This window comes from Xenopus laevis, chromosome 7S, assembly GCF_017654675.1.
Source record: "Xenopus laevis strain J_2021 chromosome 7S, Xenopus_laevis_v10.1, whole genome shotgun sequence".
NCBI lineage: Eukaryota > Metazoa > Chordata > Amphibia > Anura > Pipidae > Xenopus > Xenopus laevis.
In genome coordinates this window covers 86,061,324-86,075,786 of record NC_054384.1, presented here as the reverse complement: position 1 = coordinate 86,075,786, position 14,463 = coordinate 86,061,324, and the positions used below count along the sequence as shown (strand labels likewise).

Sequence of the window (14,463 nt, the reverse complement as noted above, 5' to 3'; positions counted from 1 at the left end):
TGATGTCGGTGGGGCGCTTCGTGGTCTGGCATCCCGTATGCAGTCCTATGAGGTACAGCAGTCTCACTTTGGTCAGGCTTTGGAGACCATTCTTGCCAAGTTATCGGCGTTAACACCTGCCGATCCTACTCCAGCCCCTGCACCTGTGGTTCCGCTTCACGCCACCGAACCCCGCATTCCGGCTCCCCCACTCTACAGTGGTGATCCTACAGCCTGCCGTGGGTTTGTTAACCAGTGCGAGGTCCACTTTGCACTCGCACCCAGCCAATTCCTGTCGGAACGTGCTAAGGTGGGCTTCATCTTCTCCCGTTTGCAAGGGAAGGCACTAGAGTGGGCATCGCCTCTATGGGAAAAGGAGGATCCCATTATTGATAATGCCCGAGCTTTCATCCGGGAACTTCGAGTGGTCTTTGATGCTCCGGGTCGTGCCACTGCTGCCTCCGCACGCCTGTTCCACCTTCAACAGGGAACTCGCTCAGTCTCGGAGTATGCCATTGAGTTCCGCACCCTGGTTGCAGAGACTTCGTGGAACAACGACGGGTATCACGCTGCCTTTTACAACGGTCTGGCGATACGTATAAAGTCTGATCTGGTGTCCAGGGAAATTCCATCCCGTTGGGAAGATCTAGTCGCCCTGGCCATAAAGGTGGATACTCGGCAGAGGGAGTTTCAAGCTGAACTCGACAGAGAGCGCTCCCCAACCAAAGATTCCACAGGTTCCAACCTACTCTGGCTCCTCGTTTCCAAAGACCCCTCCTTCCCAACCCGGCTCCCATCCAGTCTTCTCCAAATCCTGCGGTTCCTGCTTCCTCTTCCCTGCCTTCGGAAGAACCAATGCAGATTGGACGGGCTCGTCTGACCGAACAGGAAAAGCTTCGGAGAAGGGCTGCTGGACTTTGCCTCTACTGTGGTGGAAAATCCCACTTCGCCTATGAGTGTCCAGTGAAGCCGGGAAACGCCAACACCTAGGTAAGACTGGGGAGACTTACCTGGGTGGAATTGGTCCCTCTCCCCATTCTTCTGCTCAACGCTTCCTCCTTCCTGTGCAGATTCGTTTTGGAACCCAGTCGATCTCTTCTAAGGCTTTTCTTGACTCCGGTGCAGCTGGGAATTTCATCGATAAGGTCTTCGCAGAAAGCCATTCCATTCCTCTGCGATCTCTGGCTGTTCCTCTTCGAGCATTGGCGATTGACGATCGTCCTCTATCCTCCGCTACAATTTCCCACTCCACCGATGAACTTTCCGTTATTGTGGGGTCCATGCACCTGGAAAGATTGTCCTTCCTCCTTATCGATTGTCCTTCTACTCCCATTGTACTTGGTCTGCCCTGGTTGAATATTCACAACCCTGTCATCGATTGGGCTTCCTCTCAGATCTCCCGCTGGAGTTCTTTTTGCCAACAGAACTGTTTACCTACCAAGTCTATTATTAAAGTTTCATCCGTTTCTTCTAATTCTTCTTTGCCTCCTGTTTATCAAGCCTTCATCGATGTCTTCTGTAAAAAGTCTGCCGAAATCCTGCCTCCTCATCGTCCTTATGATTGCCCCATCGAACTTCTTCCGGGAACCATGCCTCCCAGGGGTCGCATCTATCCACTGTCTCCTTCTGAAACCGGTGCCATGAAGGAGTACATTCAAGAAAATCTGCAAAGAGGCTTTATTCGTCCTTCTTCTTCCCCGGCTGGAGCCGGCTTCTTCTTTGTAGAAAAAAAAGATGGAGGTTTGCGGCCCTGCATTGATTATAGAGGTCTGAATAAAATCACAATCAAAAACCGTTATCCCCTTCCTCTCATCTCTGAACTGTTTGATCAACTAAAGGGGGCTTGTCTTTTCACCAAGTTGGATCTTCGTGGGGCTTATAATTTAATTCGTGTCAGAGAGGGAGATGAATGGAAGACCGCGTTTAACACCCGGGACGGGCATTACGAATATCTTGTCATGCCTTTCGGTCTCTGTAACGCCCCCGCGGTCTTCCAAGAATTTGTGAATGACATTTTCAGAGATTTACTGGGCCAGTATGTAGTAGTGTACCTGGACGATATTCTTATTTTTTCCAAAAATCTTGCTCAACATCGTCTTCAAGTTCAAGAAGTACTTTCTCGTCTTCGAAAGAACAATCTGTTTGCCAAGTTGGAGAAGTGTTCCTTTGAGGTTTCTTCCATTTCCTTCCTAGGATACATCATTTCCCAACGAGGCTTCAGGATGGATCCAGCCAAAGTTTCAGCGATTCAAGATTGGCCTCTCCCCACCAGTGTCAAGGCTGTTCAAAGATTCATCGGCTTTGCTAATTATTACAGACAGTTTATTAAAGGTTTTTCTTCTAAAATTGCTCCAATTCTTGCTCTTATTCAAAAAGGGGGTAAACCACAACATTGGCCTCCTCTAGCCTTGGAAGCCTTCAAGTCCCTTAAAGAATCCTTTTCATCTGCCCCAATCCTCAGGCACCCTGAACCTCTCCAACCTTTCTTCATTGAAGTAGATGCCTCGGATATCGGAGCAGGAGCAATTTTATCCCAAAGATCCTCTGCCGATGGTAAACTGCATCCATGTGCATTCTTTTCCAAAAAATTTTCCTCTTCCGAAAGGAATTATGATGTTGGAAACCGTGAGTTACTGGCCGTCAAACTTGCTCTGGACGAGTGGAGACACCTTCTTGAAGGATCATCGATCCCTGTGACCATCTTCACTGACCACAAAAATCTTGAATATATTCAGACTCTTAAGCGCCTCAATCCTCGACAAGCCAGGTGGGCATTGTTCTTCTCACGTTTTAACTTCATCTTAACTTTTCGTCCTGGTTCAAGAAACAAGAAAGCGGATGCCCTTTCCAGAAGTTTTGTTCCTGAAGATCCCATCTCCGAAGACCCTGAATCCATTGTGCCTCCTACAAAAATCATCGCTGCTCTTTTTCCATCCTTGGCCTCCCAGTTATTGTCTGTTCAATCTTCTGCTCCTGAAGGAACCCCTCCTGGTGTTGCCTTTGTTCCTCCTGAACTCCGTCATTCCATGTTGGTCCAGTCCCACAGCTCCAAGCAGGCCGGGCATCCTGGAGTCAAGAAAACCACAGAACTTCTGACTCGTCTGGTATGGTGGCCGTCCCTAAGAAAGGATGTTAAAGACTTTGTTTCCTCTTGCTCTGTGTGTGCTGTATCCAAATCTGGGCGTTCCCCTCCCAAAGGGTTACTCTTACCACTACCCATTCCCTCCCGCCCATGGACTCATTTATCTATGGACTTCATCGTGGACCTCCCTATCTCCTCTGGCTACACTGTTATTTGGGTGGTGATTGACAGATTCACTAAAGTTGCACACTTTACTCCTCTTCGAAAACTTCCCTCTGCTCCTGAACTTTCTTCATTGTTCATTAAACACATTTTTCGCCTCCATGGTTTCCCTGCCGAAATTGTCTCTGATCGTGGTTCCCAATTTGTTTCAAAGTTCTGGAGATCCCTGTGTAAAGCCCTTGGTGTCTCTCTTCAATTTTCATCTTCATACCATCCCCAGTCTAATGGAGCAGCAGAAAGGGTTAACCAGGCCCTTGAACAATTTCTTCGATGCCATGTATCACTGTGCCAAGATGACTGGGCGGACCTGCTTCCATGGGCAGAATTTGCACATAACAATGCATTACACATTTCTTCCGAAAAGTCCCCTTTTTTCTGTATGTACGGTCTTAACCCTTTGGCTTTTCCCCAGGATTTATTACTTACCAATGTCCCTGCCGCCAACGACCAAGCTGCCCACATGTCGGCCATTTGGCACGCCACGGTCATCAATCTGGAAAAAAGTTCCCTGGTCCAGAAAAGGTTCGCGGATCAAAGAAGAATCCCTTCCCCTTTGTACGCACCTGGCGATAAGGTTTGGCTATCCACCCGAAACATCCATCTTAAAGTCCCCTCTCCGAAGCTTGGTCCCAAATTTATCGGTCCCTTCTCCATCTCTGAGATCATCAACCCGGTGGCTGTTCGTCTACAACTTCCCTCAGAGATGCGGATTCCTAATGCATTCCATGTCTCCTTGCTCAAACCTGCAGGTACTTCTTCTTCTTCTTCTTCTTCCTCAGCTCCTGTCTTGGTGGATGGACATCAGGAATTCGAGGTTAAAAGAATCCTGGATTCCCGAATTTCGAGGGGCACCCTACAATACCTCATTGAGTGGAAGGGGTTCGGCCCGGAGGAGTGCTCCTGGGTAAGAAATTCAGACGTCCACGCCCCTCTCCTGGTCCAAAAATTCCACCGGCAATTTCCTTCCAACCCAGGTGGTCCGGAGGCCCCCCCTAGGGGGGGGTACTGTAATGGAATCTGGCACAGATAACCAAGATGGTGGCTCCCTGGGTCTTCACGGACGCAGACGGATGATGTCAGCTTCTTCCCACACCCTGGTTGGTCGCCGGCGACGGAATGGACGTCGGCGTCAAAAATGGGCGCCGGCGTCCGTCGCACACGTCAGCGCGTCAGTCGCCGACGTCAGCGCGTCCGCGCGTACGTCATGACGCCGATGCGTCCGAAATTGGCGCCAAACTTGGGCCTTTATAAGGGAACTCCGGACTGTAACCTGTGCCCAATTATAGGTTTAGTTTTCTACTCCTGGGTGTGATTCATTGCGAACTTCTTGTTTATTGTGTACCGACCCTTGCCTGGAATTCTCGACTTCGAACCTCTTCTGCCTGGACTGATCTTGTTGCCTGTTTTTGACCATTCTTCTGTCTCATCCTCTACTGTACTGCGAACTTGGACATTGTTATTTTCCTCCCTTGGTCCTCACTACTCCTGAGGCCTTTGGCCTTACAAGAGTGCACTATGGCTACTGGCTGCTGAATTAATGAACATTAATAAGGCTGCTCGGGCTCAAGAAGAATAAGAGAAGCCAATCGGGTATCAGAAAACGTGGGGATGCCAAACACAAAAACAATCAACATACAGGCAATACTTTGCTAATAATATACTTATCACTGTTGCGAATATACAACTGCTTGTATTACATATGCATTCTGTCATGTATAATGTTTTAACAAACAAAAGCCTTGAATAAACTGCAACATGTACACTATAGTGAAATGTATTCTTCTTATAATCAGTTATACGTGCTTAATAAAGTCACTTGTGTCACATGACTTGAAACGTATGTATAACAAACACTAACATACCCCCTTCTTTAAAATAGAAGGATGAGAGAAATAATCTGGCCAATTCCCACACCCTTATATTTCACAAAAAAGTGATCCATCTATCTACCTACAAAACGTTTGCATTTATCTACAAACCTGTATTGCTCCGATATTCTCTAGAAGCTGATCGGCATTAGATGCTCCTAACAAAACCGAGCTGACTCCTTCATTCCTCAAGCACCAGGCTGTAGGGAGAAGTAAAAAAAAAAAAACAATATAAGAAATTGGATTCATTTCTGGTTGTGATTTGCATAACCAACTTATATGCTTTTAATTGTAGTCTACACAAGACATGAGATAGTCTATAACTTTTTTACTAAAGTGGTGGGAGAAAGTGATTATCTTTATTTTTTTATTGATAAATCTATTTATTGATGTTGCGTTAGTTTTGCTTCTTTGCAAAGAAACCAAACAAACAGTCAACTAGTTTTTGAAGGAAAAAAGTGAATGACATTTAGTTCTGAGTGGGTCAGCTAATTGTATCGGGCCGGTATGGATTACAGGGTAACAACTTCTGTTCAAGTAGGAAGAGACGGCTGCCTAACTAGCATTCTAGGATAAACAGCCAAACGAGTATATTGGCAGGGCAAATTAATTTCAGCCATGGCCCTAGGCGGTGCCCCACTGCTACCTGCCACCTATGCTGATCGTCTACCCCACATTAAAATATGGCCCACAGGTCTAATGGAAATCTGCCACTATATATTGATTAGAACCCCCCCCCCCTTCTGTCTGTATGTCCCACAGTTGTAACCTTTATCCAGTGCTACATATGGGGGCAAATTTACTAAAGGGCAAATTTTTGCCTGTGAATGCTTCGCTACACTTTGCGCCACTTTGCCAGGGGCAAAATCACTACCACTATGCTAATTCAGTAAAATGCAAAGTTGTGTCTCGGCAGCCAAACGCTGATGAAGTTACGAGAATGAGAGTGAGAATGAGAATTGCATAGTGAACTTTCGCTGAATAGATCATTTCTGCCTAGCGGAACTTCGTTAGTACACTTACGCTTAGGTCAATCTGAATAAGGTTGGTACATATAGGTCTTATATATGACTTTATTAGTGATGTTGGTGCAAATGCTTGAAGTGGCCACCAGAGGCAGGCCGTGCGCCCATGTCAGCCCAGCCAACCTGCTCGTCCCTCATTTCCCCCGTCACGTGCGCAGTAAAGACGTTCTGGGCACGCAAACACAGTAAAGATGTTCCAGGCACGCATGCGCTGTAAAGACCACGCCACTCGAGAGTGCATGTGCGGGGCGCATAGCACAAAGAGAGATCCAGGTGGGTTCGGTCTAGCGGTAGGCAGAAGAGGTAGCTGCTCATCACCCCCAATCATTTCGCCCTAGGCAGCTGCCTCTTCTGTCTGCCCCTAGATCCGGCCCTGGTGGCCACTTATTATTACAAATATCCAAGACAAAATAGATCCTCTAATGACCTAGACATGAGCCCACCCTAAAACCAATGTGGCATGCTCGTTAAATGGTTAAAAAAATGTTGAAGCAAAAATTTTTAATAGTTACAATTTTTAAAGACAATCCCACTTTAAAATATGAAAAAACTCCACCGTTTTTTTTTTAAGACTTTTATAACTTTCCAGCATACAGGACATGATGTCACTGACATAAGACTGAGGAGGATGCAGCTTCATCTTATCAGTTCGCCAGGTCTAAGGTGGGGAAGGAAACTCTGGTGAAAGTGGGAACAGTCTGTAAAATTCGCACTTTAGTGAAAATGTGCTCGGCGAAAGGGCGGGAAACTGCGCTAGCGAAGTTCACTTTAACAAGTGAATTTTCCTCTACGCCTGTTAGTAAATTGGCGATGTCCCTGTGAATGGTATTTCTGGCGAATTTTCCCTAGTGACAACCACTTCACCCTTTAGTAAGGGTAAGATTAAAATACATTTTGTTTCCTCCCCTGCATTTAAGCTCCGCCTCTGCACTGCGACTCACCAATTGCCAGCTGTGGCAGGGTACAACCCAATCTCTCTGCAATGGCCTGGAGCTCTTTCAGTTTTGCCTGTTGTCGTCTTCCTTCTTCACTTAAGATCTTGTCTTTTAACCACTGATAACCCTTTAAAAACAAGAAATATACAACTTTAATACAGAAGAGCCATGAACATTCTGTAGATGAAGTCAAAATCAATGCCCAGTGATGTCATTTGGGTCACATGACTCACTGAACAATATAAAAAATAATCTACCACTAAAAGGTAAGGATATTAGAAGCCACCTTGGACTTCCATGGCATTATAAGATATCTTGCTCAGTATTTCTCCTTGTTCCATATACAGATCTTGGCTTTTTTGATGTCATACACTTTGCTCATAATGTAACTATCTGTGTGACTTCTATATGGTCTCCTTAAAATTATTCAACTGTGACAAATAAAATCTGACTTCACTGATTGGCGATGGACTGCTACTTTTTGATATATTTTAATTAAAAAGGACGTACCTTTAGTGATGCTCTAGAGTACGGAGGGATTCCGCCATCATATTTACCAGAAACTATTCCGCAGGCAAGTGGCGACCACGTCATTGCACCTACACCTGAAAATTATTTTTTTAAAAAAAAAAAAAAAAATCAGAACTTGGTACTTCATTGGATCTGTAGTTCACATTTACATCTTTGGTTGATCTACAGATTGGAACGGTTCATTTATTGAGGACTAGTCTGATTTTTGACATTTATGATATATGTTTTTGTGACTGCATCTTAACTAGCTGTGTTTTCAATTCTGCTTGTTTTATGGTAAAACTTCAATAAAATATTTGAAAAAGAACAGTGAAAAAAAATATATATATATTGACTCTCAAGAGAATACACACAGCCTGTGCTGCCACTGCACACAAGTAAAATGTTAACATTAAAACTATTTTGCAAATAAATGTCAGCACGGAATGCAGGAGATGAATTTCAAGCTGAGACGTAACCTCTTCAAGCTACAAGGTGTAAAGAGTAATTGTTTGAATTGGACAGATGTAACATTTTAGGGGTTATTTATCAAAGTCAGAATTTATCTCAACATGTTCGGCCAAAAACTCTGTTTTTTTCCCACATATTTATTATTATATTTTCCCGAAAATTTGGTTTTTGGGAAAAAGAAGAAGACCGAAAACTTGCAAGCTACTTCAAGAGGGGCTTGAGACATGCCATAATAATACTAATTTTCTTTTAATGGTCCCAAGGGTCTTCCTGGGTGAAGAATAAGGGGCAGAACTCAAGATTTTCTCCACCAGCTTTAAATTTTAAATAAAGGGTTTCTTCTGCAGATTAATTTTTTTCTGAGATTCATCAACCCTCTAGTGTTTTTTTCCCATGAGGTGATGAGTACCATTCTATCCAATAGGCACACCAGCCATTATACTCTTATAAAGGATTCCAACAGTGGGAAATTCTTAAGATGGGTTAGTATAGTCATTCAATATAAGTCTATGAGAACCTTAGCAAAGTGGACATCTTTGACAAATCATAACTGTGAAAAGCTCAAGCTGAAGAAATATGAGAAAAATAGTGGTACAATTAAGAAGAAATTGAGAATGTATATTTTTCTGATAAAGCCATCTTTTAGTAAAGATTACATGTATTGCATGCAATATGTTTGTTATTTGCAAATGTAACGATAGAAGAGTACAATATTATCGTAGGCAACAGACTAGTCAACCTGGAATGTCATTTCAGTCACACAGGTGGTTCCACACTAAACTGGTCATACAGGGGCCAATAGAAGATGCCAATCTGACCACTTCAGAATGAGTTTGCAGGTTGTCTGCCCATGTATGAGTCCTCCCCTACAGCTATTTGTTGAGAACTGCATTGATTCAGTGTTCTCCCTACAGCCTGCATTTACCAGCCCAATATTGCCCAGCACAAGGTGGCCATCGTTCTGCGACCTCACCAAACCAGTCGTTCCTGGGGTACATGGCCACTAGTGAAATAGTCAATGAAGCTCCGATATCTAAATGTCTGATTTGTAAAATTTTGGATTGTTTTCTGAAGGTTCTCAGAACAATTTAGCTGAATTCATGCCAAGGCAGACACATGCCAAGAGCACCCTCCCCTGCTCACTGGACCCACTATAATTTGCATACCGGCCAAACAGTTCAACTGAGGATGCCATATCTTCTGTACTCCACCTCTCACTAACTCATCTGGACAAGAAAGACAGTTATGTGAGAATGCTGTTCATAGACTTTAGCTCAGCATTCAATACCATCATCCCCCAAAAGCTGAGCGGGAAACTGAGTGAGCTGGGATTGAGCACCTCTTTGTGCAACTGGATTTTGGACTTTCTGTCAGAGAGGCTTCAGTCTGTTCGTATCGGCGACAACGTTTCCAGCACCATCAGATTGAGCACTGGAGCTCCTCAAGGATGTGTTCTCAGCCCGTTGTTGTACACATTGCTGACACATGACTGCATAGCTAGACACAGCTCGAACCACATCATCAAGTTCGCCGATGACACGACTGTGGTGGGGCTCATCAGCCACAACGACGAGTCAGCATACAGAGATGAGGTTCAGCAGCTGGCGGTCTGGTGCAGTGAGAACAACCTGTCACTGAATGTGGATAAAATGAAAGAGATGATCGTTGACTTCAGGAGAACTCGCTCTGCTCACACACCACTCAACATCAACAGCTCCACGATAGAGATAGTAAAGAACACCAAATTCCTGGGAGTCCACATCTCAGATGACCTCACCGGGACCGCCAACACCTAAAAGGCTCAGCGGTGTTTTCACTTCCTGAGATGATTGAAACAGGCCTACCTTCCAACTTCCACCCTCACAGTGTTCTACAGGGGCATCTCTGTCTGGTGCATCATTGGAGCAGCTCTTCCATCACTGCAGGACATCTTCCACAAGCGCTGTGCAAGAAAGGCCTCCTGCATTGCACTGGACTCCACACACCCCTCACACGGACTGTTCACGCTGCTCCCAACCAGCAGACGCTTTTGCAGTATTAAAGGCCGATCAACCAGGCTGCGCGAAAGCTTTTTTCCGCAACCGATCAGACTCCTCAACTCATTGCCTGCCCTCCCACTACATTCCAGACACACCTGAACTGTTAACTGAACTTTTCTTTACACACCTGGACTACCTCAGAAACTCTGATATCTCTACTAGCTGGAGCCATGTCTTCTCGTCTCACTGTGTATTCGTATACTGCTGAGATGACAAAGTTTACGTTGACTTTGACATTATGATACAGGTTTTTTTGCAAGTATAAATAACAGAATGTGTTACATATAATATTTAAAAAAAAAAACTGAGGGCAGTCTTACCAATTTTATGAAATAGCTCTGGAAGTTGTACTTCTACTTTTTCCCTTTGAAACATATGGTATTCTGCTTGTTCACATATAGGAGGGATCAAATTGAACTGGCGAGCTACGGAATATGCCTCCTGAAAAAAAAATGGATATTTAAGGGTTATACACAGCTACTGTGAATATAAGTTCAGCTTCCACCACTCTACTGCGCTTACTTTACAGAAAGTGAAGAAAAGGGATTAGGTTGCTCCAAAAAACAGCAGTTTCTACATTCTTCTTTACAAACTCAAACATACAGGGGAGTTATTTATCAAAGGTCGAATTTTAGAATAATGTGAATTTTTTTTAAATTTGATTTTATTCGAATGGTAGATTATCTATAAAAATATCTGAACGTCTAAAATTCGGTCTAATAGTCCCGACCTGAAAATTTGCATTGGATTCAAACCCCGGAAAAAAAACTTGAACATTGCACATCAAATATTTTTGATGTGCAACATTTATTTTTCTCCCATTTGCGTCATTTTCACTGCTTTCCTTTGAATCACTGCACTAATATTTAGTTGTATAATCAGTGTTTCTAAGAACTGCTGCACATCTGTGTTACATGGAGTCCACCAACTTCTGGCACCTGTTACATTCCACAATTCTTCTGCATTTCTTGGTTTTGCCTCAGAAACAGCATTTTTTATTTCACACAAGTTTTCTATTGGATTAAGGTCCGGGTATTGGGCTGGCACCTCCATAACGTCTGGAACCAATATGTTGCTCATTTTCTGGTGTGTTTGGGGTCGTTGTCTTGTTGAGACACCAATTTTAAGGGCATTTCCTCTTCGGCATAAGGCAAAATGACCTCTTTAAGTATTTTGTTGTATTGAAACTGATCCATGATCCCTATTCGATAAATAGGCCCAACACCATAGTATGAGAAACATCCCCATATCATGATGCTTGTGCCACCATGCTTCACTGTCTTCACACTGTACTGTGGCTTGAATTCAGTGTTTCAGTGGGGGGGGGGGTTGTCTGACAAACTGTCTGCGGCCCCTAGAGCCAAAAAGAACAATCTTGCTTTCATCAGTCCACAAAATGTTTTGCCATTTCTCTTTAGGCCAGTCAATGTGTTCTTTGGCAAATTGTAACCACTTCAGCACATCTTTTTTCAACAATGGGACTTTGCGGGGGCTTCTTGCCGATAGCTTGGCTGCACATAGGCATCTTCTAATTGTAACAGTATCACAGGTAACTTTAGATCTTCCTGGAACTGATCATTGGCTGAGTCTTTACCATTTGAATGGATGGTAGAATAGCCAAAATAGCAGTTTTCTGCTTTTTTCTACATCTTTCAGGTTTTGGTTGCCATTTTAAAGCATTTGAGATCCTTTTAGCTGAGCAGCCTATCATTTTCTGCACTTCTTTATATGTTTTCTCCTCTCCAATCAACTTTTTACTCTACGTACGCTGTTCTTCTGAACAATGTCTGGAACGACCCATTTTACTCCGATTTTCAGAGAGAAATACACTATAACCAACATGCACAACATTTGCTCCTTCCTTCCTTAAATAAGGGCCATAATTGACACCTGTTTTTTCACAGAATGAAAGGTGGCCATAGACGCAAAGATCCTATCGTACGAAGAGGATTCGTATGATTTTCGGACCGTGTGTGGAGAGTCCCGGCATTTTTTCGTCCAGCGGAGATTGGTCGTTTGGTCGATCGGACAGGTTTGACTTTGTCCCGACCATCCAGCCGGAGCCCATTGTACTCTCATCGTAATCCGATCGTTTGGCCATAGGGCCAAACGTGCAGATTACCCCCGATATAGCCATGCCCGTTAGTGGCATATCGGGGAATGATCGGCTCGTTTGGCGATGTCGCTAAACGAGCGGATCTTTGCGTCTATGGCCACCTTTAGTTAATGATTAAATTACACAGAATCAGCAGCATGAATTTCATGATGGTTTGTTTTCCTATTACTCTTCTACACCTACAAGTAAATTATTTGCCACATGAAAATATAATTTCCACCAAAACAGTGATTGATCAGGTTAGTGATGTTGGACTGCTATTATTCTCAACAGAACTGTATGTATATTAGCCCAATGGTAGAAATCTTACAAGTCACGAAGCCTAAACTAAAATGTATGGTATCCTGGTGTGCATGAAAAGAAAGGCTGAACAATGGCAGCAATATAAATATTTACTCCAAAGGGTGAATCTGAATGTCGTTTGGTCTTATTTCTTTCTGCCGCATGTTAAATAAATGTTCATTCAACTCCAAAAATAATTACTTGGAAATATGTCTTAAAGCATTTAGATCTAACATGCTCTTGTCTGTTAAAGTGATCATCTCCATTTCTTGCTTTTAAAATAATCAGCATGTAGGTTTCTTCTACAAGAGCCATACCCTGCTCCAGTTATTTGTTGTGCCTAAAACAATTCTTTAAAAGACTAATGACATGAACTGTTATGCAGTGTTATCGAAGAACTTTTATGTTCTCATTGTATATTTAGCAATTCTATTCATTAGCAAATTTGAGAAATTTCGGCTGAAATGGTGGAAGGGAAAGGCTTACCATAATTTCCATAGAGCTCCAACGTGATGTCCCCCAATACATTGCCATTCCTTGATTAATCACATGAGTCATGGCTCTTACAGTTTCTGTTAAGACAGAAATGCAAGAAAATAAAGACCCAATTAAAACTGAAAACAATACTATTAACATGCAGAAGCTAAGTATACAACACCAATAGGGGAAGTATGCTGCAAGGACATCTTGCAAGCAGTGTAATTCATCTCTTTCCATCTATTTATTGCACTTGAAGGGAAAAACAAGACTTAAATGATACTTTTCCGAATCTCAAGAATAAGCTGAGCCATGACTAAAAGCATCTTTAAATGAAAGGGAAGAAGAAAACCTTCATTATCCCTGAGATAATCTATTTCAGTTCTATTCTTGCAGTGAAAAAACTGACCTTGAAAATCAACTGTAATCATGTAAATATGTAGCCTGATGAAGTGTACAGTATGCAGTGGATATCACATCTCTATGCTCTGCTCCCTGGCTGCATATCTGCTGATATATTTTGGGATATTTGGCCCAATGTGTGGCTATATACAGTAAATTGCCCTCATCCATCTGATCTGCTGGTGAGACAATCGCAATGCACCGCCTGCATCCAAGCCATCCAATGACCCCATTCACTAACTAATTAATGTATAGCCAAATAGACAGGTTACATCGATGCGGTAATGGCGGAGCACACCCCGTCTGTTCCGTCTCCTGCTCGAAAGCAGCTTTCGCAATATGCCGGTCACCTCTTGCCGGCTACAACATCAGTTTAGAGGATCGATGCGGAGCGCTGATCAAAGCATTCAGGAGTCCGGCATCTTTAATAACAACTCGGCTTTAATCAGTCGCAGGAAAAACTATACCCCCCAAACAATGTAGGTCTCTATTAAAAGATACTGAGTAAAACAGCTCATGTGTAAAACCCTGCTTCATGTAAATGAACCATTATCATAATAATATACTTTTTTAGTAGTTTGTGCCATTAGGTAATCATAAATAGAAAATTGCCATTTTAAAAAATAAGGGCCGCCCCCTGAGATCGTAAGATTCACTGTGCACACATACAAACCACATGTAAGGTCACATGAGCCAATTAACAGACAGAGTTCTGCCTTTTGCTTCCTCACTTCTTCCTGTTACAGTTAGTGTTGTAGTATTTCTGGTCAGGTGATCTCTGAGGCAGCACAGATAGAGTCACGAAATGGTGGTTCAAGGCAAGAGATGTAAAAGGGCAATATTTATGTAAATATATATTCCAGTTTGGTAAGATTCTTTAATATGTCATTCAATTTGATATATACTATCTGTTGCTTAAGTATTCATTTTGGGGGTATAGTTTTCCTTCAAGGATTACATTACAACGGTGAGTGTGTGGATCTAACGCTTTCGTGTCTGCAAACTCGGCACTTCACTCTGATGAAGTGCCAAATAGACATTTGGAGATCATTTGT

At 43.2% G+C, this 14,463-nt stretch overlaps 1 protein-coding gene across 5 annotated transcripts in view; it reads right to left on the bottom strand.

Annotated features, from left to right (window-relative positions):
* The window catches only part of LOC108697683 (voltage-gated potassium channel subunit beta-2-like), a 133,471-nt gene that overhangs the window by 5,324 nt on the left and 113,684 nt on the right, over positions 1–14,463 (bottom strand). For all 5 annotated transcript variants that reach the window (XM_018227954.2, XM_018227955.2, XM_041571476.1 and 2 more), the window contains 5 exons: positions 13,016–13,101; positions 10,452–10,572; positions 7,622–7,716; positions 7,118–7,238; positions 5,263–5,351 (listed from right to left, as the gene is read on the bottom strand). In XM_018227954.2, the coding sequence (XP_018083443.1) occupies positions 5,263–5,351; positions 7,118–7,238; positions 7,622–7,716; positions 10,452–10,572; positions 13,016–13,101 (512 nt within the window). The remainder of the gene's footprint in view (positions 1–5,262; positions 5,352–7,117; positions 7,239–7,621; positions 7,717–10,451; positions 10,573–13,015; positions 13,102–14,463) is intronic.